The sequence below is a fragment of the Strix aluco genome, chromosome 7 (assembly GCF_031877795.1).
Source record: "Strix aluco isolate bStrAlu1 chromosome 7, bStrAlu1.hap1, whole genome shotgun sequence".
Lineage (NCBI taxonomy): Eukaryota > Metazoa > Chordata > Aves > Strigiformes > Strigidae > Strix > Strix aluco.
In genome coordinates this window covers 36,479,986-36,501,753 of record NC_133937.1, presented here as the reverse complement: position 1 = coordinate 36,501,753, position 21,768 = coordinate 36,479,986, and the positions used below count along the sequence as shown (strand labels likewise).

General features: G+C 39.6%; 1 protein-coding gene across 8 annotated transcripts in view; it reads right to left on the bottom strand.

The window, feature by feature from the left end:
- The window catches only part of TACC2 (transforming acidic coiled-coil containing protein 2), a 152,787-nt gene that overhangs the window by 29,597 nt on the left and 101,422 nt on the right, over positions 1-21,768 (bottom strand). For 4 of the 8 annotated variants that reach the window (XM_074831448.1, XM_074831447.1, XM_074831454.1 and 1 more), the window contains exons 4-8: positions 18,733-18,896; positions 9,824-11,144; positions 6,400-6,435; positions 4,862-4,922; positions 3,607-3,814 (exon numbers count right to left, since the gene is read on the bottom strand). In XM_074831448.1, coding sequence (XP_074687549.1) covers positions 3,607-3,814; positions 4,862-4,922; positions 6,400-6,435; positions 9,824-11,144; positions 18,733-18,896 — 1,790 coding nt within the window. The remainder of the gene's footprint in view (positions 1-3,606; positions 3,815-4,861; positions 4,923-6,399; positions 6,436-9,823; positions 11,145-18,732; positions 18,897-21,768) is intronic. The other 4 variants (XM_074831449.1, XM_074831452.1, XM_074831455.1 and 1 more) reach the window with 2 other exon arrangements.

Below are 21,768 nucleotides of genomic sequence, written 5' to 3'. Positions count from 1 at the left end.
TGCTGAAGATTCTTCCCCAGGGGCCAGAATATTAAGAAAGTTTCAGAGTGCTTTCAGAGCACAGATAACTTTCCTCTATCATGTTATCTTATCACAGAAAACACATTTTACAGTAACTGGTAATGCCGATATCAATTTCCTTTAATGTATGCTAAAATATTTTAAAAGCTGTTGGGAAATGAAATAATTTCTATTTTTTAATGTTTATCACTAAATTCTTAATTAAGAAGGATTACTGTGGTATCACTTAACATAAAAAGATACATAAAATACTTGTATGCTCATTGAATAATGGGTGAGAAAACAGTCCAGCTTACTGGGCTGTTTCCACATTTTAGTTTCAGAGAAAAAGCCTAAGGCAGGAAGATTCATAAAGAACCCTAAATCTAAACCCTTATAAAAATGCAAATCTTTACTGCTTCTCTACTTCTAATCTCCTAATTACACTGGAGGGAATAACCAGCATTTCTTTCCAATCCATGGTCACTCAGGAGCTGATACAGAGGCAGACAGATAAAACACAGCAAAATGGAAAAGAGAGCATACCTTCCTGCACCCAAATAAAAGCAAAAACTTTGTCCAATTACATCTTAATTTAAAAATTAAAAAACGTAATTAATTTGTCCTAATGCTGTATTTTACTCTGTTTCCATAAATTAATTCAATAAACCACTTGTATAATTTAATTTCCATTATAGATAAATTCTAATAAAGGGCACACTAGCATTTACATTATGATAGAAGTAGGTGCTATAATTTGCACAGCTTTTAAAAAGCAGGGCTTGTATCAGAAAGATGGTTTGATTGAAACATTTGTTCTTTAAAAACAAACCCACCCTATGACAATCTCTTACCTGTTTTGTTAAAAAAAGAGTTTCAGAGGGTGCAATATGAGTTTACAATGCTCGAAATTTTTGTATAATAAAAAGCACCATAGAGTACAAGCACTGCAATTCCACAAGTCTATGTATTTTGTCAAGCAACCACTGAAGAGGAACAGCCGCATACTCTCAGTACCTGACATGTGGGAGATATTAATAGTAAAACGCCTAAGTGAAGAGAATGCTATAATAGCAGGCTCCTCACGTTTAAATTCCTAGCATCGTATGTTTTTAATAGTAATAGGGAGCCAGGCAAGATGGACAACCTCCTGGTATCAGATACAAGCTTCTTCCTACTGAAAGCAAAACCAAAACTAGAAGGATGAGATTCAAACCACCTACTAGATGCAGAATTGCAGGAGAAAGCATGAAATAGCAGCTAACAGCATCCAGTGTTTAGTAACTGCCTTTCTGTATTTCATTTATCTTCACACAGCCCAACGAAGTGCATCACAAACGTTTATGGGCAGCTTTACGACCCCAGAGAGCAATCCGTGAGCGAGCACGAAGGCATCCTCACGGGTAGGGCAGGGGATGTACCGGCACTGTCCTCTGCTGGCACAGCCGGCAGCGAGCTTCCATCTGCCTGTGGGGCTGGTAGCAGCTTTGCAGTTGCAATCCAAACTGGGGGCAACACGTATTTAACTTTACTGATTTAAAAAAAAGGCCGGAGACAGATGGAAATACTTCAGCTAGAAACAAAAGGAATAACATGGCTTGCTAAACACAGTCTGTTTTGTCTCATTGCTCTCAGAAGTTTCCCGCACAATTAGACTCTACCTCCTCTCGCAGGTACCTCCTCTTAAGACATCATCTCCCCTCCAAAATCTTAGGCTCCGGTTATCTCTATACATTCAAAATTACAAATGCCCAGGATATCCCATGAAGTAAGATAATTATCTTTTGTAAAGACATACAATAGACTTACTAAGTGATGTCCTCCAACTCCTCCTACAAATAGCTGCAAGATAACATCAGAATTTTCTGCTAATAATCACTGCTTATTTCTGGTCTGTGCAACACGAAAATGGCAGCAGTTATAAGCAGCGCATGCAACAGATGAGAGCTGGATGTATTGGCTGACTCAGTAGTTGGGCTGTATCTGTACAAAAGCCGTGTTAGGTTACAGGATAGCACTCATACTAGTATCTGAGAGGAGTAAAAATATTCGCACTGAGAAACAGCCCTGGAATTACTCAAAAATTTCTCAACCCCACAGGAACAAGACTGTTAAGGGGGAAAAATTATTATTTTTAAGAGATCTGAAAAGCGGAAGCATTGTTGATTATAATTATCATGTAATCTGAAACTCCGACTATACCATGCAGCACACATGAGACAAGACAATTAGCATTTAATTAGGAGCTTTGCTCACTTTCTTCTACCCACTTTGATAGCTAAAATAATTGCCTTAGAGTATCTCTCACTATTCTTTTGTTCCATTTCCTTCCATATAATTTCCATTCTCCCAGATCTGGGGGGCTTATCTTCTAAAAAGTATTTCTTTTAAGTTAATTTTTTTTAATACAAACGAAGTGAAGCTGATGTCTAAAATTTGTAATTTGACAATAAAGCTAAATGGATTTATCCAGACTGAAATACTTATCTGTACAGAAGACTCAACAGATTTCCAAAAAGCCCAGGCCATGCAAACACATAAGCACGTCCATACGAACATGTGCAGTGCCATTAAAACCACTATGATTATTTGTGCCTGTTAATGTCAAACACATTTGACCTAAAAGCTTAGCAGTTCCTAATTAGACAAGTTAGGCAAAAACTTCTCAGATCCACTGTAAAATGGCATAAAGTAGCTTTAATGGTAGACTGGGACATGGGTTGAAAGGTTAGGGAAAAAAAATAAATTCTGATCAAGAAGAAAAAGTTTAAGCCAAGTTAAACTCATACATTCTTCCTGCCCACAAAGCTGAAAATCTGCCCTCGGAGCAGATGTTGCAAAGCAGTATTCCCTCTGGTAACCCCAAGGAAGGCCACATGAAAATTTTCTAAATTCTTCCACATTTCACAGACCTGGAATGACAGTTCTCTTAACAGAAACTTCCAGCTTTAGCTCACAACTGCTTATAGGAAGGTATGACAGGAAAAAATCTTAATAAACTGACCTAGAAGGAAATTTTATCCGGCACGTGAATGATAACCATCTTATGCAGGGGATATCTTGAATATTTTTATGCATAAAGATACCTGGATCCTAGGAACTTGGAGGAGATGTTAAGGGTCTCAATGCAATACACAAACATTGAGCAGAATTTTAACCTGGGACCTTCTCCCATTCAGGTTAGAGGAACGGGCTCAGGCAAAATCAGTTCAGTGCCTCTGGATCCAAAAGCACTAACTGAGAGCAGTATCAGACCCCAGTCTCCTGTGAAGGCACAGAGAGAACAGGTAGCATGCACAGAGCACAGAGCATGTCTACAATCACCATACAAAGGAAGCAAAAGCCTTCCTCTGAAGGTCCCTTTCATTTTCCTTTAAGCTTCCTCTCTACTCTTTCTTGAAAACTCAAGGTCGGACTATTGGGGTCTTACATTCAGCTTAAGCACCAAGTTTCCCAGACTGGTCCAAAGAGCATCATTTTTTAGGGTTCCCAAATCATATGGTTTCCATTCAACAAAGTACACGCCAACATCCTCGAACAAAGCAAAACCCCTCTCACAATAAATATAACATTAGCTGGATGCAGACAGTCCTTTTAAAGGCATACCCTCTGTAGGAGAGCTGAACTTAGTCTCATTAACAAACGTAGACAGATCAGACGGTTGCGGGTAATCCTGCTTATCCGTGTTCAGGTCCACAGTCATGCAGGTCCATTTCTGACTGGTCACTGAAGATGCCAGTTTCTCCTCATCTGTCGCATGAACCACCGTGGATATGACGGGAGGCGTTTCTGGAGTAGGCAGTGGAGTGGGATCCTGCAGAAAACAAGGGCCAATTAATTCTATTATCTTCCATTAACACATTGAATAGTTAACTCTCTGAATTTCTTTTCATGACCAGAGTCATCTTTTTAATTCCGTACTCTTTGCTGCAGCTCTGTATAAAACACTTAATGAAAAATGTTAAAGTAGTTCACTTAAGACTCTACTAGCAGCAAGTTTTCCCAGTGTAACTAAACTCTTTGATGATAAACACTCGAATTGCAAAGCTGCCTTGATAACAAGGAAGAAAGAAAATCCCGTGCCGCTTAAATCTGTTAGGCACTTGACATAAATGGCACACATCACCCATGACTGAAATCTCTGACTACCAAAACTGACTTTTTAGGCTTCCCTCATAAGAGCAAACCTTCGTAGGTCTGCGAGGTCACGAACCCTTTTTCTTTGCTTCTAGGCTGCCAAGCAGCACAAATAAAAGGGTAGGATGGATAACAGGAAGACGAACAGCAGCATGGAAGGAGCTGTGCCACATCAAAGCAGTGAGGTCTTTGTAGGCAGAACAGCTTTTGTTAACTTCTCTTCCAAGAAAACCACCTGCTGGCAGTTTACAACAAGGAATAAAACCATCCAAGCACATGTTCCTGGTAGATCAGCCCACTTGTTTTATTTCTACTTCCCTTCCAGACCAGCAATTTGATGCATTTAGTGTCTTACTTTCTGATCTAAAAATTCCAGGGTGGATAGTTACATCTAGTTTTTCAGACAACTGATTGAAGGTATTTATTCATATTGTCGCTCCATTGTAACGTAGGATTTTCCAGGAGAGTACATTTACTCTAACTGGAATTCCCAGAGCAAATACTAGATCTAATACATGTTGTATACATGCTTCTAGAGACCAGAAGGTTAATACCTTATGATTATAGCCCAATGTGCTATATTTGGACACCAATACACTTATATTCTTTACAAAAACCTCTTCTATTATTAAATGTACAATTCTACAATTAAATAAATCAGATTTCCCTTTTTTGCCCCTACAAGAACACAAATTACATGCACCAAAATAAGGCAGTACTTTACCTGAGAAGGAGGATCAGATAGTGGGGATCTTTTTGGTGATTTTTTCACCCTAAATGTATCACTGAAAACAAAGTTAAAACAGTTAATATGGTAATACCAGCAATAAATAGGTCATTGCACACTAGGCAAGAGACAGCCACAGACAGTGCAACCTCTGTAAGCCCTCTGCTTTAAAATCCCATCCATTAGGCAGCAGCACCACAGAAAAACATGCCATAGGTACATATTCTTGTCATGCACTTGGAACAGGCCTCAATTCCCCAAAAGCTGAGAAAAGCAGGAGTGCCATATTTTTCATGCTGACTACTGACATATATTTACAGAACAGAGTTGCTGCTCAATTGCAATTCAAATCCCTGCTCCACCACAGACATCCTCAGTGGCCTTAAGCAAATTATTTAGGTTCTGTCTGCTTCGGTTTCCCATTTGAAAATTAGGACTAAACCACATCTTTACCCGAGAATTAAAACTGTGATAAACTTGGGCAGTAAGTTCCAATGATCCCGTATATCACTGAGAACAAAGTTGGTATGCTTTCAATGAACTACATAAAAGCAGCTGAAGCAGATGCTGTTCCCAAGATGCCAGAACAAAGCTCTATCGTTACAAATGTGCACAATGGAACCTCTTTAAAACATATACAACAAATATGGCAATTCTGCTTCCAGTTCCCCTGGCAGCTCACAGTACAGACTGGGAGCATAGACACTGTAGCCCTTCAAATCCCACAGGTTTCAGTCAGGCAAAAGGAATGAGGAACATACATTATGTCTTGGTGTATAATTATGAATGTTGCCTTTATGTTTATTCACAACTCGTTAAAAATATTTTCTAACCAGGAAACAAACCAATTATCTACTTGTTCTCTCAATGCCTATCGTCAGAGTTATTCAAGCACATTTCTGTTACTTGCTAGAAGAGGAAGAAAAATATCACAGCAAACCCGCTGATAAAGACTTAAAAGTTTGAACTGAGATGCAGTGGCAAAAATTACTGCCCACCAGCTCATCCCGGATCAATGATGGCAAGATCAACACTAGAAATTGTAATGGTAGGTTTCAATCGGTAGAGGGTAAATCAATACCACATCTAGAGGGGAAAATAAATTGGACAGCTGAAAATTGGTGTGTTCGATGCTACTAATTATCTAGTTATGCTTTAGAAGTAATTAGGATAACTTATTCCTTTAAGAAGGAGAAACACTTCATGCAGTATTTACAGAAGACATTGTACAATGTTGTTGTACAATGGTAGAAATACAACTTTCATATTTTAGCTCCAGGGTAAAAAATCTATATACTTTTTAAAAGAGGATCTTCTTTGATAGGCAAACAGATAATGAGGCAATAGATTCCTCAAACTCATTCACAGCTGGGCATCTTACTTAAAATAGCTTTCATATGTGCCAGTGAGGTGAATTAGTTAACATAAAAGCTTCATGCTGAATCATAACTGATCATGCTGCAAAATAAATAAGTAAAATTAAAAAGCCCATAAATCAAAGAGGAAACTTGAATTGTTAGCTTAGAATTACTTACAACAGAGAACATACAGACATCACATCTTCTACCATCCTAAGACAAATAAGACAAAGAAAAGAGAGACAGACAGAAGGAACTGACAAAAAAGATAAACCTACAAATACTGTTAATGTTAATGTGTTAAGGCAGTCTGATCATGCATATTTTCTACCTGTATAATCTTAACCACTACTTTTTATTGTGAAATAGATGCGGAGAAAAAAAAAAATATTCATCAAGTCCTTCAATGTTTTCAAATGCAATGTTACATTTTTAACACACTTTCATCTTACAAAACACATTTTTCAAAGCTAATGCTTCCAAGTTAAGTTCTTTTGAACATACTAACCGTCCTTGCCTTCCCTGATGGTAGCCACCTGCTTTCTTTTCAAAACACCGTAATTGTTATTTTATGGGATGTAAAACTGTTCTTGAATGGCAGTTAAACTTAAGGAAAGAGCACAGTTATGCAAGGTTTCTTCATGTCTGCTGATTTGTTACAACAGTACAGTAAAAGCTACTTGACCATTTCAAATCATTTACCTAACTCAAGAAAGAAAATGACATTTCGTTAAATCTCATCTACCTTGGCTCTTACTGAAACCTAACTTTGTGTTCTGACAGAACAAATTGATTGCCCCAAAACCAGAAGAAAACCTTGCCAAACAATTAAGGCTAAGAAAAGTTTTCATCTACTCATATGCTTGACAGATTCTGCTTGGCTCTTCTCACGTGCAATGCTCCTGAAAGCTGGCACCTTGCGTTTCTAAACACAGCCTCCAATCATCCAACAGTTTTGAGAGCAATGTCTATAAAAGCCACCCATTTTTACTCATCACTATAAGCAGGCACTCGGGATGCACCAGCTGCTCCTTGTTCAGCATCATCTGAGCAATATGATCTACCTCAAAACAGCTCAGCACTTAGGTATACGGCCAGAGAGTAATTTGCGTTGAGCTGACATCTCTTCTAAAAATCTCATCTTTTCACATGGAGGTCAATGCTTAGACTGCTGCAGGTTTCATTTGAGAATAAAAACTGATTATTTTTATTGATTTAACACAGGTAAAACCCAGCATATGGCACAAATTCAAAGTAGTACAGCTTAGCAATGGCTTAAACTCATGCCTGGCTTCTTCACCTCCCATAGGTCTAATCTAGAAATCACAGTCTTTCCATATGAGGAACACATTTTCGAACTGGTCCACAGAGGTTTATTTCTGCACCCCTCAACAGTGCTAATAAAAACTCCTGGTTTTGCAAAATTGTCCATTAATTTTAGAAATTCTGGTATATTACAGTATCATTTCCTAACCCAAACAACTTCCTTTCTGCCCCTTGGAGCTGAAGCATTTTGCACTGGGTTCTCCCTCCTGTCCCACCATGGGAGCACTGCCAAGGAGGGTCCTACACCCCATCTCCCTGCCTGGTCAGGGGTTCTCCTGCACTGGACCCCATGGAGGAACCACGCCGAGGGCCCTTTCATGGAGAACAGAGACCAGAGACAGGCAGAGACAAATGAAGCCACTGTTTCCCCTGACATCCCCCAACAAGCCTTAGCCTAATTTTCTTCCAGAAAGTATTACGGCTGCAGGCTGCACTGTGTATTAATATGCAGATTCTCCTCTTTGTTAGAAACCACTTGCAAAAATAGGTTACGGGGCTGCAGCGAGCAGACACGTAACACAAGGCAGTGAAAGCAGTCCCAAGCAAGGGCTGGGAATTCCTGCAGCCTCCTGACCCAAGCACCTGTAAGCCCAGCTCTAGGGTAGTTTCACTTCTTCCACCATGATAAAGACCAGCCCTGAACTTTGTGACTGTGGGACAGGGCCTTCCAGTGATGAATTTTCCCAAGGACAAAGGTGGTTTAGCAAACTGTTTGTAAGCTCATGTTGCCCCTAAATTAACAACTTTGGAATTCATTCTAATATTCACAGCAGAGTGGACTCAAGAGGTTTATGCCAGGGGTCTGTCAACTCCACTGCAGCTACTGGAAGACAGAGGGAGACTGGCTGGCTGCAAGTATCAGACTTAAGGAATTGGTGATATTAAAATTTGTTTTTCTCTTGCAGTCAGTCTTTTAAGTCTTCTTGGTTTGGACCAAACTCCTTTGGACTGCAGGCTTGGAAAATATTTCAGCTTATCGTGCATCTTAATTCCCACCTTAATTTCAGCTGCATTTCAGGCATACCTCAAAAAGAAGCAACATCAGAAAAAACAGGCTCCTTCCTCAAAAAACAACTCAACTATACAGTGGTCTGTACTTTCCATAAATCAGAAATGCCCCTAGAAAGAAAAAAATGGCACAAGCTTCCTCAAATGTGGCAAGGGACCTGAATAAGAAGCCTAGAGGGCAGCAGGCTGCTCAGGAAAAGCTGAATAATCTCCATCTCACTCTGTAAGGGAGGTCATCTTTTGTATTTATATTTATATTTTATATTTAAATTTTTATATTTATATTTACCAGGTTATCTTCAAATTGCCAGACTTTTAAAATTTTTTAGTCACATTTTTGTTAGCCAGCTGAAACATTTAAACCATAAAAGGACATGCACCGAGATACTTTCTTATAGATACACACCGGATATCAGTTTCAGATAAATGGGATATAAACTTACTGATTACCAACTCAAAATATTCATGTCTGAACAGATAAGGTAACATGCACACCAGCAAGTTAACCATGGAATCAATGCAACTAGCCATTGAGGTTTTTAACCAAATATCTAAATACAACAAGCTAGAGAATTTACCCTGCAATTTGTCAAGTGTGTCTAAAAGTTGGATATTTCCCTAACGTGTAGCTGTCTGGGAACTTTAAACCCTTCTGCAGAATTGTAAGCTCTTTCACAGAAAGGGAATTTTTCACATTTTGTAGTCTTGTATTTCAAAAAATATATTTCAATACCGCAGTCTTCTGTTTCAGGTTATTTTCTTTTAAATGCCCTAAGTCACTAAATAAAACCACCTTCCTGCTGTGTGCAATAGGAGATTTGTCATTGCCTTACTATTTCACATCCCACTCTCAAAAACTATAACTCAAAATAGTCTTTACTGGTGTGAACACTTTGATCACCTTCAACAGTATCAGATTCCCAAGATGAGGTCACAGAAAATTTGGCACAAAATTGATAAAACTGGGACTTAATCAGATTCGAAGCTACACTGAGCCCCCAAGACTTCAAAGATCTAATTGCCAGACTGGTGGCCTAACCTGGCTTGATGTAGCCCTGGTTCTCCCCTTTGGTCTGGAAACATCAAGCTATTGAGGAAACAGGTTGAGGGAGAACACATACAGACCCCCAGCATGAGTTCAGCTGTGTGGCTACCAACACTCAATGTCATCTTCCTTTCTCTATTCAGATATAAAGCCCGTGTAACTGTGCTAAGGGGTAGGAACGTGCTTCTTCTAATTTAGAAATATCTGTGCCCTTTAACTTACGTTTTTAGTGGCGTCTTCTTCTTTTTTGCAGGTTTATTTGAGTTGTCTCCTTCAGTTCCGTTTGTTTCATTGGCACTGGCTGGTATCTCAAAGGAAGCTGGAGATTTAGAGGGCGAGCTGGCTATCTTAGAAGAAGACTTGAAAGGGTCAATAGAGTCCTCACACATGTCTGGCTCAAAACTGTACGTTTGTTGAGGCAGTTTGGGCGATTCTTGCATTTTCGTACTAGAGGAGAACGGGTTAAAATTGGGATCATCCCACTTGTCAATATCAAAAGTATAAGAGCCTTTTGTGATAGGGATTTCGTTTGGATCCGTGGGTGACTTGGTTGGTGTGGTTGGAGCATTGTCAAGCTTCTCCACTGACTTTTTAGTCTTTGGCCTCCGTAGTGGCATTTTAGCACCAGGCTTTTTACCTGCTTTTTTGGGAGGAGGAGTACTCTCCTGCTGGTCTTCACTCACCCCTTTTTCTTCAGAATAATCGAACTCCAGCCTCACCGCAATGCCTTTGACCGGAGGGTCTTCTTGTCCTCCAGTGTCAGGCGGAGTCACCTCCACAGCCTCTGGTGCCGTTGTAAGAGGTAGTGTTTTCTTATTGGCAGGGGGAGAGTTTTGTACTTTGCTGCCTCCAGTGCTAAATGCACTAATCCCTTCAAAACTCTCTGGATCCAAAGGGTGGGATCCTTCAGGCACAGGTGGGGCCTCCTGTTTCTCAGCAGAGATTTTAGAAGGTTCAGTACATTCGGGCTTTACTGAGTCAGCCTTTGCTTCGGATACTGTTTTATCCTCACCTGGGGCACAAGCTGCTTGGCCAAGGTCAGATGGTTCTTGTGGTGTTTCCTTCACTGGTGGAGCATCCAGAGATTTTTTTGCTGACTGCTTCTTTTTTAAGGAAGCTGGTCTGGACTTCTTTGTTCTCTTAAGGGTACTAGAAGCACTACTTGAACCAGTACCATACACATCTGCTGCCGGTGCTAATGTCTCGCTGTTGCCAAGATAAGACGCTCCATCAAAATCACTAGCTTGCAAGCTAAGAGATCGAGACAACGTAGATTTGGAAACTGGGACTGAATCAGTAGATTTTCTTCGAACATTCGCTTTGGGGTCACGATTCTTCGATTCTGGAGAGCTCGGTCCTAAGGCATGGAGAGAATCAACCAACTCAATGTTATCGAAGTCCAAGTTGTAAGTTCCACTGCTGGCTATTGGCTTGTCCTCATCGAAGACAGTGGAAAAAGAATGGGAAGGGGGACGGAAAGGGCTTTCTTCAGCTGATTCACTGTGTGACGCATCAGTTACGGGTACAGTTTCTGAACATAATCCTGTGGGAACAAACAGAAAACTCAGTGAACTTTAAACACATTTTTAAAACTGGATCTTAATCATTTTTACTGTAATCTAATATTACTACAAATAAAAAAAAATATAGGGTTAAAATCATACAAATGGACTAAGCAATGATTAAAGGACATACAAACCAAAGTGACACTTCCAATATATGAACTAGATTAGGGGAAAAAAATAGTTCTGTTCTGCTCTCCCCAGAAAAGGATTCAAGGCAAGTTTCATGAAAACACAAAATATGCATTTGCAATAGCCTCTAGAGCATCTCTCCTAAAGTAATTATCACTTAGTTAAAGAGATGGCTATTACTGTAACATGCTAAATATGCCCAATACCAGAAAATCTGAACATCAAGCACTTTATTACTCACATTTTCTACTATTATAAAATGAGTTCACAAAATTGTGTCAGAGCTCTTATGTGGAAAATTCCCTGTAAATTGACTGGTGCTTCAGCAATTACATGTTGATCTTAAGTTTTGTTTCACATGTGCTATTTTTACCAATTTCCCAGAGGAACATGGCTTCCTCTTCACAACCCATCAACGCTGCTCCTCTCTCTGCCCCAAGCAGTCAATACACTCCACTTTGACCTCATAATTCCAAGTTTATAATGAGACATGAATCACTGAGTACTTGATATGAAATATATTATGGTAGAGGTAAGAAAATTAGGCAATTAGAGTACTGTACAAATATTCTCTGTTGAAAATCTTCCTTAAAAAGACTGCTAGAAGCTCCCTACAAATCATTTAAAACAGATTTGTCAAAGTGTAGTTTTAACTCAGTGACAATAAGAAAATTTCATAGAGAATTATATGCTAAAACTGTTAAACAGAGAAGCTTTTCTTTGTAATTAAAGATTTGCTTATTGAATGGAATCCTAAAAAAACTTCTAGAAGTCTCTTGACTTGGGATATAACAACTGTATTGTACAAAGTATAAAAATACACAGTGTATATCGAAAACAGAGAAAATGCATATGTAGGATAAAGGATTAAGCATTAAGGCGATGGTCCTTTATGCCTTCCAGCTCATGAAAATCCATTATTGAAATGTTTTACAAAAATATGGTTTGTTCCTGCTGTCATTGTACTGCTCCCTACCTCAATGTAGCGCAGAAGCCTCTGTCTATTGTGTGGGTGTCCCAGTCAGGGTACCAGAGACCTGAGAAATCTCTCTCCAGCTCACAGTTCAAACTGGGGTAAACCAGCTGCTCTGAGCTCTCACCAATATGTACTGGAGCAAAATGCCCCAATGTTTCCTACTGAAGCAACGCAGCATTCTTCATGTTGTCAATTTTTTAATTATGCAATTATAAACAGTCAGACAAAAATGAAAGCTTTTCTCAGCCTTAAATGATTTCAGGGAAATTTCTACACCTCTTTTTCATGCTAATCTTGACATGTTTTGCAAAGTAACTCCCATTTTGCCCAGTTACATTCATTAACGTTCATAAAAAGCAATACAGATAGAGAATCAATAATTACTTTTAGTTAGAAGCTACAAATGGACTAAGAACAGAAAAAAACAGTTTTTCTTTGTTTCAGAGGAAATTGTATTTCTGCATAAAGATTACAAGAATTATTATTTATGGATGTAGAGGACAGAAAAGATAGAAGGAAATCAGACACGTTTCCCAAAGCAGTACCTTAGAGTGACACCAGGCATTTCCAGAGATTGTCAAACGAATGACAGCTACACAGTTTCTCTTTCAAGACTGTGGAAGTTTACTAAGTTACATCAATTAAAATAATAGTTTAATGTGTTTTTCTGCTAAATGAATGCTAATAATATGGCAGCACTTGAGGACAGTTTATTTTTCTCCTTACTCTCCACTGGGTTGGGCTTGGTTTCAGCCTGGCTGAGCGGTCATTAATTACACTTGATTTGCCAGCTGAGCTGGTGCTCGCTTCACACACTCACATCACTTTCTGACACTGATGGGACTTGTGCTAAGGGGCCTCAGAGAGTGCCATCAAACTCCAGCATTAGACTGATCTGTGCATTCTACACTGAAACGGGAATGGAAGACACTTAACGGGAATACATTACAATAAACACTCACGTAGCTCTAGTATGTCAGCAGAGTACAAATGTAGGTCAGCATGAAATGAAAGGGGGAAATCTTCTGCAATTATGTGTTTTCATTCCAGCATGCGCCAAAGGCCTCAACCGGATTGAGGCCCCTTGTTCAAAGTCAGTACAAACATGCATTTAAACAAAATAAAAGAAAATAAAAGAAACCCGATGGCCTGCAGGGCTTGGACTGTAAATGACAGGCGTGGTAGAGCTGAGGTTAGGGATGCATCACAGCAGCAAAGAGACCGTACAAGGCTTTCCAGCTACTCAGAGCAAAACAGCATTCAAATCTGCTGTGCTCCACATAGTGCAGAGCTTTAATCTTCTTTAATTGCTTATTTCACAACTTCCTCCTAATCAAATCCTTTACTTAAGAGTATAGATTTCTGCAGAGCATCGCTCAACTCGCTACTATGATTATTTTTATTGTTTCTTTATGAAACAATATGTGAAACTGTCTCAGAAAACATGGCTTTTGATAGAACTGAAATGCTGCTGTTAGCCTCTTCCGGCATTACAACAGAATTGGCTCAGTACTAGTAAGAGCAGAAATGCCGGAGAAGGAGTATGAATGGTCCTATCACAAACCAGCATGGCTTTATTACTACAAAGAGATATGAAACCATGCTCCCCTGACATTAACAGCATATTCAGAGAGCAGTGCTATTTGTTCTTTTACACCACAGAATTAAGCAAATCAATATTACTAATTACAGTATTTTATTAAAATACAATTTGATCGCAAAGGAACGGACTACAATACAAGCTATGAAAATTAAGTCAGGACTTGCCCTAGAGAGAGGGCAGATTTTAAATAAGGTTTATGCCTTTTATTGGCTCTGACAGTCACCCACAGAATTATACTGGTAAGAGCTGCCCACAGGTAGATATTAAGTTTTATAAAGCATTCCAAGAACATGAACAATAGCAGGGAAACTTATGTTGACATAAAAAACAGGTAATCCCTGAAAGAAACCTCCCATTTCATTCATTAAAAAAGGTGGTCCAAGTTCTGCTCCTTCCACAAGGGAATTTCTCTGCTTTCAGAGAATTTTTGCCTGGATCAGGTACAAAAAACCATAAACAAACCCAGAATGAAAATCACCAACAGAAAACCCCAGATTTCTTGTATCCAGGTGATGAGACCTCTAAATCAGAGCTCCATGACATTTTTTAATGCTTGGCATTTTCACCTGTCACCTATTACAGCAGAAAAAAAAGTTGCTAGAAAGGTATTGTAAGACTGTTTGCATTAATAAACAAAACAAATTTCTGTTGTTAGTATCAACAAAAAGGAATCAAAAGAATAAAAATAACCTTTCTAGTCAACTACAGAAATCTTTTTTTGTACATTACATAATACCAAGATTTTGATGGCGCTTCAGGTGCTCATAAAGCTCCAACGTCCCACAAGAACAGGCAGGCAGACACATATCTCGCTTAACTCCACCTTCTTTAAATAAAGATCCATAAATGATCTGACCCGTAACAAATCCCATGCATGTGCTCCGAACTGTCCACTGATGAAGATATCAAATTTTAATTAAATTGCTACCACTGATTTATATTGAATATGAAAAGATAGAAGACATTTGTAGGTTTAGATCAGGATGGGTGTTAGGATTGACATCTTTTTACAGCCTTAGGAAAGAAATGCAGAAACTCGGTGGCAGTAGTTGCTACAAGGAGCTACAGAAGTAGCCAAGGCAAGAGTAGACGTGTTTGATTTTGATGCAGTATCACCTGCGGAGCTCCCCGTGCCTTCCCCACTCCGAGCACTGCGGTACCAGCGGGACAGGATGCGGCACCCCGGGGCATCCCCTACCACAGCACAGGTGCTGTGCTCTCCTGGGACGTGTTCACAAAAAGAAACATTTCCAAAAACTCTGGAGGCAACCTCAGATTCGTTTTAAAGATATTCTGAAGAAGAAAATTAAATATCTGCACCAGCTATGAGCTTACTGAATCTAAATCTGAACTATTTCTTTACGAATAATGAAAATATATTAAGGGGTTAGAACATAGAAAGTACTTCCAGCTATTTTAAAATATTTTCCCCTTTAAATTACAACAAATTCTTCTAGCAGTGGAGCTGCACTAGGACAGCTGAGCATCTTCTTTGTTGAAGTGCCTCTAAAATAGAGGGAAATCCACTAGGCTGAAAATAGAAGGCCTTAACACTGCTGAGCTGGAAACAAAATTAAACACTATTTTGAAAAGCTTAGAAACAAAATTCAACCCGATCTAATAAATCAAATACGGAAGAACTGAAATTCTAATTCTTTTTTCTAGAGAAAAACAAAGAGAAGCCCTTGGAAAATGCATGCAGCATGCACTCACATAATCCATTATAATGAAGTAAATCAGAAGACAACTACACTTTGCCTATAGCATAAAGGAATTGAATTACCCAATACTAGAAATTTTGAAACACAGTTTACTTCAAGTTCCTGCTTGTTATGAGAAGCCTTTGAAGTTACAAAATCAATTAGTAACACTATTTTCAAAATTAGTGTAAAAATACTTTTGCCATTTATTCTGAGAGAAAACTTTAAAGTTTATTTTCAATTTTTCTGTGTTGGGCTTCAAGAGGAAAAAGACTGAAGAAGAATATGTTCCATCCAAAAAATTTGGTTTGTTTTTGTCTGGGTCATCACCGCTCTACTGGAAAGCCTGACCTCAATTTCCCTGGCACAAGAAGGCCCCAAATATAGGTCTCCCACATCCTGATCAGCAGGCTGTAATGCACAGAGGGGACTCCAGCTCTCGCATCTTCCCTCTCTATATATTCTGAATTCATTACTTAATTGGGGAAGGTGGCAGGGGGGCAGAAGAAACACCCCTGCCTAGGCAGGAATTCCTAGCCAGAAACAGAAGGGTATTTGGGAGCAAGAGCTTGGGGCACCTTCTGGTGCTCAGATGGCTGGAACAAGGGACAAGAGGACACTGCTATGAGAAGCTGATGAGACAGGCAACAATAATGTAAAATACTACCAAAATAATAAAAAAATCAGAGCACCCTCAGAGTCATTTGCCTCAAGACTGTACCCCACGTTCCCCACAACAAAGTATTTACGGAGGAATGGTAGGGCTCATTAGTGACACGTTCTGGGGTTCAGAGGGAGTTTCCATACATGCTCTGTTACTCCTCTTCCCCTCTGGACTCGCCCGCAGACTGACCCCCCTCTTCTGCTCTACTGCTGATGGACTGGAGCCATGCAGCAGGTTTTACCCCACCAGGAGCTGGCACAAACCCAGGGTGGATCTAGCTATATTTCACTTTCATCGTATTTATTAAGCTAGCATTGAAGTCAACCTAATTAAACACTCTCCTCTTGGATTTCCAGCAGTGGGGTCCAGCTGTTGTGCTAATGATACCATGCAGCACAACTGCAGCCGTCTGCATAAGTAATTATTGTCAGATATAGAGGAAATAATCCTTTAAACACTTACTAGGCTTCCTCCTTCCATTCAAACACACACCAACCTCATGTAGGAGACAAAGCCATGCAGCTGGTGAACCAGACACCCAGCTGGACATCGCTGCCTCTCCCTGCGTGTGCGTCAGGCTCGCCGGTCACCCGTATTCCTCACTCCTCTTTTACTGAAACCTATTTATTTAGCTGTAGGGTACCAACGAGGAACTCTGCTTCAACTGCCCATAACCCCCAAGGAAGGGACTCATTTGCTTTGTGTGCGGCCACATGCATAACCTATGAGGTAAGTAAACTACAAGATAACTGTTACTCAAGTGGTTTATAAAGTACAAAACGTTTAACTGTTCGCATTTCTGAAGAAGCCTGCAAACACCTAAGCTATGGTCTTAGTATTATTCCTTCTAAAGATTTCCAAAACAAATGAACTCTTTGTGTTGCCCTCCTACATTTGAATATTTTCTGCATTACACATCTTCCTTCCCTCACATAAATTACCCTGTTGTACAACTTCATTTCACATAATTTTGGAATGCTGAAATCTGTTAGTTTGTGGTAACTTGCCTCCCATGGACAAATCTTATTTACAAATGAAATGTTTTCATCTCTGCCATCCAATGGCCTTCAGTATAATTCACACTGGTTGTGAATAGATATATTCAGTTTTCCACCTTTCTTCAGAAATATCTGAAAGAAAGGAGGGGCAGATCTGGGATGTACAGAGAAAAGAATCACATGTGCCAGGGAAGCACATGTGTAATCAAGGGTTTGAAGATAATCTACTGCAGTAATTAAAAACACACTCCAATCCTGTTTAGCTTATGAGTTCTTTTGTTCTCTCAGCACTTATTTTGTAATCATTAGATTGCAAAAGATTAGAAAAATGAAAGAAGATGGAGAATGAGTAATGTTGTTTGCTACAGTGAAGAGGGAACTGTAATAGCAGAGAGGAAAAATTGTCAGGATGTCTCAGCACTTCATTTTTATCTTGTGGAATCAGTTTGTCAGACATCTTTCTAGCTTCTTATAAATTTGTATCATAAATCATGACCTTAAAGAGCATTCCTTAACGTGTAACTCCCAGAAATACTCCAGGTGGCTTGGGACATTTGCAAGACTTTCCTGAAGGTTTAAATCAAAGCTGTACAGCCTTTACAATACACATACCAGCCTTGGACATTTCTTTGCCCACTGCTAAACCCAGTCACTTCTAGAGTGGAAATGGAAGCTTTAAAACACTGCCTGGCAAGGCTATACATCTTTCCAAATGAAATACAAGTTAGCTTTAGTCTGCTGAGAGTAAAATTACCTTTACACAATTTAGCCAGGTGATCAAGATGACTTGACTTTCAGATGGGAAAAAAGGCAGCATAATGGAGAATTCAATCTTAAACTATTGAGCTGTCATCTAACAGCCCAAACAAAGCTATTTTGGGCTAATAGAGTGCTTTCTACTCCCCCATATTCCATTACTCAATCCGGAGAACAAAGAACACTTTTTGGGGGGAAAAGATTTGTTTTTTTAAACACGATACTCCCTTTGTAAAGGTTATAGTATGTACTAATTTTTATATATGTATATTACACATACCTTCCCACATACTCCCATCTTCCTCCTATAAAGTTAGTATCAATATTTCTATTGTTCTAATGGGCTTTTTGTTCACCTTCTGTTTCAGGTGACAATTCATTTAAAAATAACATTTTGTTAATTGTCACAGTTAACAGTGCTCACCCAGGTACCTGCATTTGTATCTCATACCTCCTTTTTCTACTCCTCTGACTCTGTAAAGATCCTGCAAATTCAAGTTTGATTCAAAAGAAAGGTTTTTCCAGAGAGCTCCTCTTTTCTTTAATACTTGTCAAGTGTTACAGACAGATTCTCCAATACTTTATTCCAGAAGGTGACAGGGTTTTTCCTCCCACCATACACTAACTAATCTTCCAGAAGACATTTTATTAGCGTCAACTCCTTGCCTGTGCTTACACAAACACCTCCCTGCTGCTTCACCTTCCTCAGTAACCTGTCCCACACATTACATGCTCCTTACCTGTGTCTTCCAAGGGCAGCTGAGGTTTTATTTCTTGTTCTGCTACGTCTGCTACAACTGCTGCTGCCGCTGCCGCTTCGGGGGGTGGCTGTGGAGGTGAAGGTGGTGCCTTTACCGGTGTAGTGGACTCCGGGGTCTCAAATGCTTCTTCAGAGTCAGAGCTCCTGGTGAAAATCAAATGAGAGACTAGTGAGCAGAGTGAGGATTCACATTTGCAGGTCATGCTGGGAAATACGTGGCTTTCTGAGCTGATGGCATAGACCTCAGCTATCAGGCTACCTCAGCATTTCCCAAAGGAGATTTTACATTGCAGTATGGTTCCCAGAGCAGAATATCATGGCTATGGTCTTCTCCATATGTAAGTATTTATGTCACTTGAGACTGCTTTGTGTTACAAAAGCGAACACACACTTGGAAATAAATCCATCCTGCAAAGCCTGCTTTCCAGTGTGAAGGTGGCTCAACAACACAGACAACAGTGACACCCCTGTGATAGTCTCTAAAACTCTCCTCGACACAAGTGTACCTAAATCAGTTTAAAAAAAAAAAATAAAAAGGATCTTCTCAAGAGAATTTCATAGCTTCATCATCAAAAAAAAAAAAAAAGAATCTAGAATAGCATCAAATTTCTGTGTGTGCTCCTACAGGTGAGAAAGCTGACATGGCGATACCTGAGGTGCAGCAAATCCTTGTGCATCCTGCTCTCACAGAAATACTACATTCTATTTTCAGCAGAATTTTACGACAGGCCTTTTCAAACAGTAAGTGCATGGCTTTGTTACACAAGGTAAAACAAACTGTAAAATGCACGGAGTCCCGGTATTATCAATAATCTTTTTGTAGCACCATGTGGTCACAGAGACACAAAAATCATAGGGACCACAATGGGTTGGTGCCAGCCCAGCAGGGAAACAACAGCACCCAAAATGGAGCCATTCAAATGATATGCAAGCTTGAAAGGCAGCAACTGTACGAAATGATGGGTAACCTAAATATTAAGTGAAGATCTAAACCATACAAGGACACACCATTTGCTCTTAGAGTACAGCCTTAGGAAACTACCCTTCTAGATCTGAAAACTCTAGATCTTACTTGTACTTAAACCAAACTGAAACCAAATTTTAGCGTTTAAACATTTCTTCTTGAAGCCTTTTTTTGGGAGCAAGGAATGCAGTAACAATGGTGTTTATATTCAATATGCACTGAACATACGTTCAATAAGAACTTCTGTTGGCCAGATGCAGATTTTTACTGCTGGTCTGTAATAAAGTGAATTGAATATGACAGTTTCCTAAAGGACAGGGCTGATTTGCCTATTTCCAGTGATTCTGTGCATGGCTGTAGTCTCCACTGCTCCTCACAGCTGTCCACGCCCTGCATGCCAGTGCAGCGGGGACAAAATTTGCCATGAAATGAAAAGCCATTTCATCCCCCAGAAGCACTCTACAAGCCATCCTGAACCAAGGACTTCTCTCATTTTGTTCAAGTTAAAAGATAAGTCTGAGCTGCCAGATTCTGTTTGGTTTCTTGAAGCTTGTGATTATTTTAAGCAGCTCGATGTCAGAAGTACAAGTACAGGATTTGCATTTGATTACATTTGCCTAAATCTATCTCAGCGTGAAGCCTTCGGCGAGCTGGGGAAGAAAAGACGCCGGTGTCACCCCTGACAGCTTGAGGAGCACAGTGGACCCGATTCTCCTGGCTGCCTCCACAGATCCCAGTGAGAGCTCCCACCTCCTCACACACCACGGCCCGGTGCCGATCCCGGTCTCCCCTGTCTCATCACCTCTACTCCTGTGCATAGCAAAAGGATTTCTACTGGCTAGTAGCTTTGGATGTTTGCATTACTCAAGGATTTTTGGAGATTTTTTTTCCCCCAAACTTATGTCACTGCCTGGGGAACTGCTCAAAAACAGTGCACCTGGCTTTTGATTATACCTATTGCTGCAGCTCCTCAAAATACCTTCTTTGTGTCATTGCCTAAACCATTCTCATTCATCAGGCCACAGAGCAGTCAAATTGGAAGAGGTAGGCTGCAGCATTTTAAATTATATCTCTTCAAAGATGCACCATGTTTTAAGTTCAGAATATTTTAAGCTTAAGGACAGCTGCAAACAAAGAGCTTCTGTAAATAAAGCTGCACAATAGGTATTCAACAAAATAACACTTTCTCTTCCTTCCACAGAGCTGGTTCAGGAAACTTTTAAGTTAAGTTGAATCTTCAAATCAAAGAGAAACAGAATCCTGTGCTATTTTGCCAGCACAGAAATGTTTCTTGTGTCATAAAAATAAGCCTAGAAAGTTATCATCTAAACCAACAAAATGAAAGGTAATTCCTATCTCTCAGGCTTTCACATGACTCTGCATTGCGCTATACTTAATGTTTTACTCTCTTCATTTCAAACCCAAAGTGTTGCTCTGTAATGGTTGCACACATTTAGACCCCTTTTTCCAAACTGTCTGTATAGCACCTGTAACATATACAGTAAATATACAGACATGTGTAATATAACTGAAATTGTAAAGTCTCTATTTTCAAGTCCTCCTCATATTGTAACTGCTTTGTTAAAACTGACTTTATGGTACAGTTCTGTGTCCTCCTTTACTTAAAGGATGGAAAGACTCTGTGCACATTTATCTCCCTTTTAAACGAGCTACCTTGGATAAGGTAGGCATAACCATTTGAAGTAAAAAGAAATGCCTGTTCGTTGCTGTTCAGTGTATGACCTTCCACTCTGGAGAACCTCTGAGTCCTTGGACAGATAGCTGTGGTGCCTGAGCTCCAGCACAAGGTTTTGTTTTGCTAATATTTAATAATCCCCAAAAGATTCTGATGCAATACTCCTAATTTTCAGCTGCACCCCTCCGTAAGCAGCAGTATAATCAAGTAAGAACTATCTTAACCGTTACACAAATGCAGCTGAGTTTGTTATGAGAAGCAATCGTGCTGACAAAACATGGCATTTAACAAAGAAATATGAAGGGAAGCTGAATACCAGAAAAACATTCTTTGTCATAGCCTGGGATCTGGGAGAG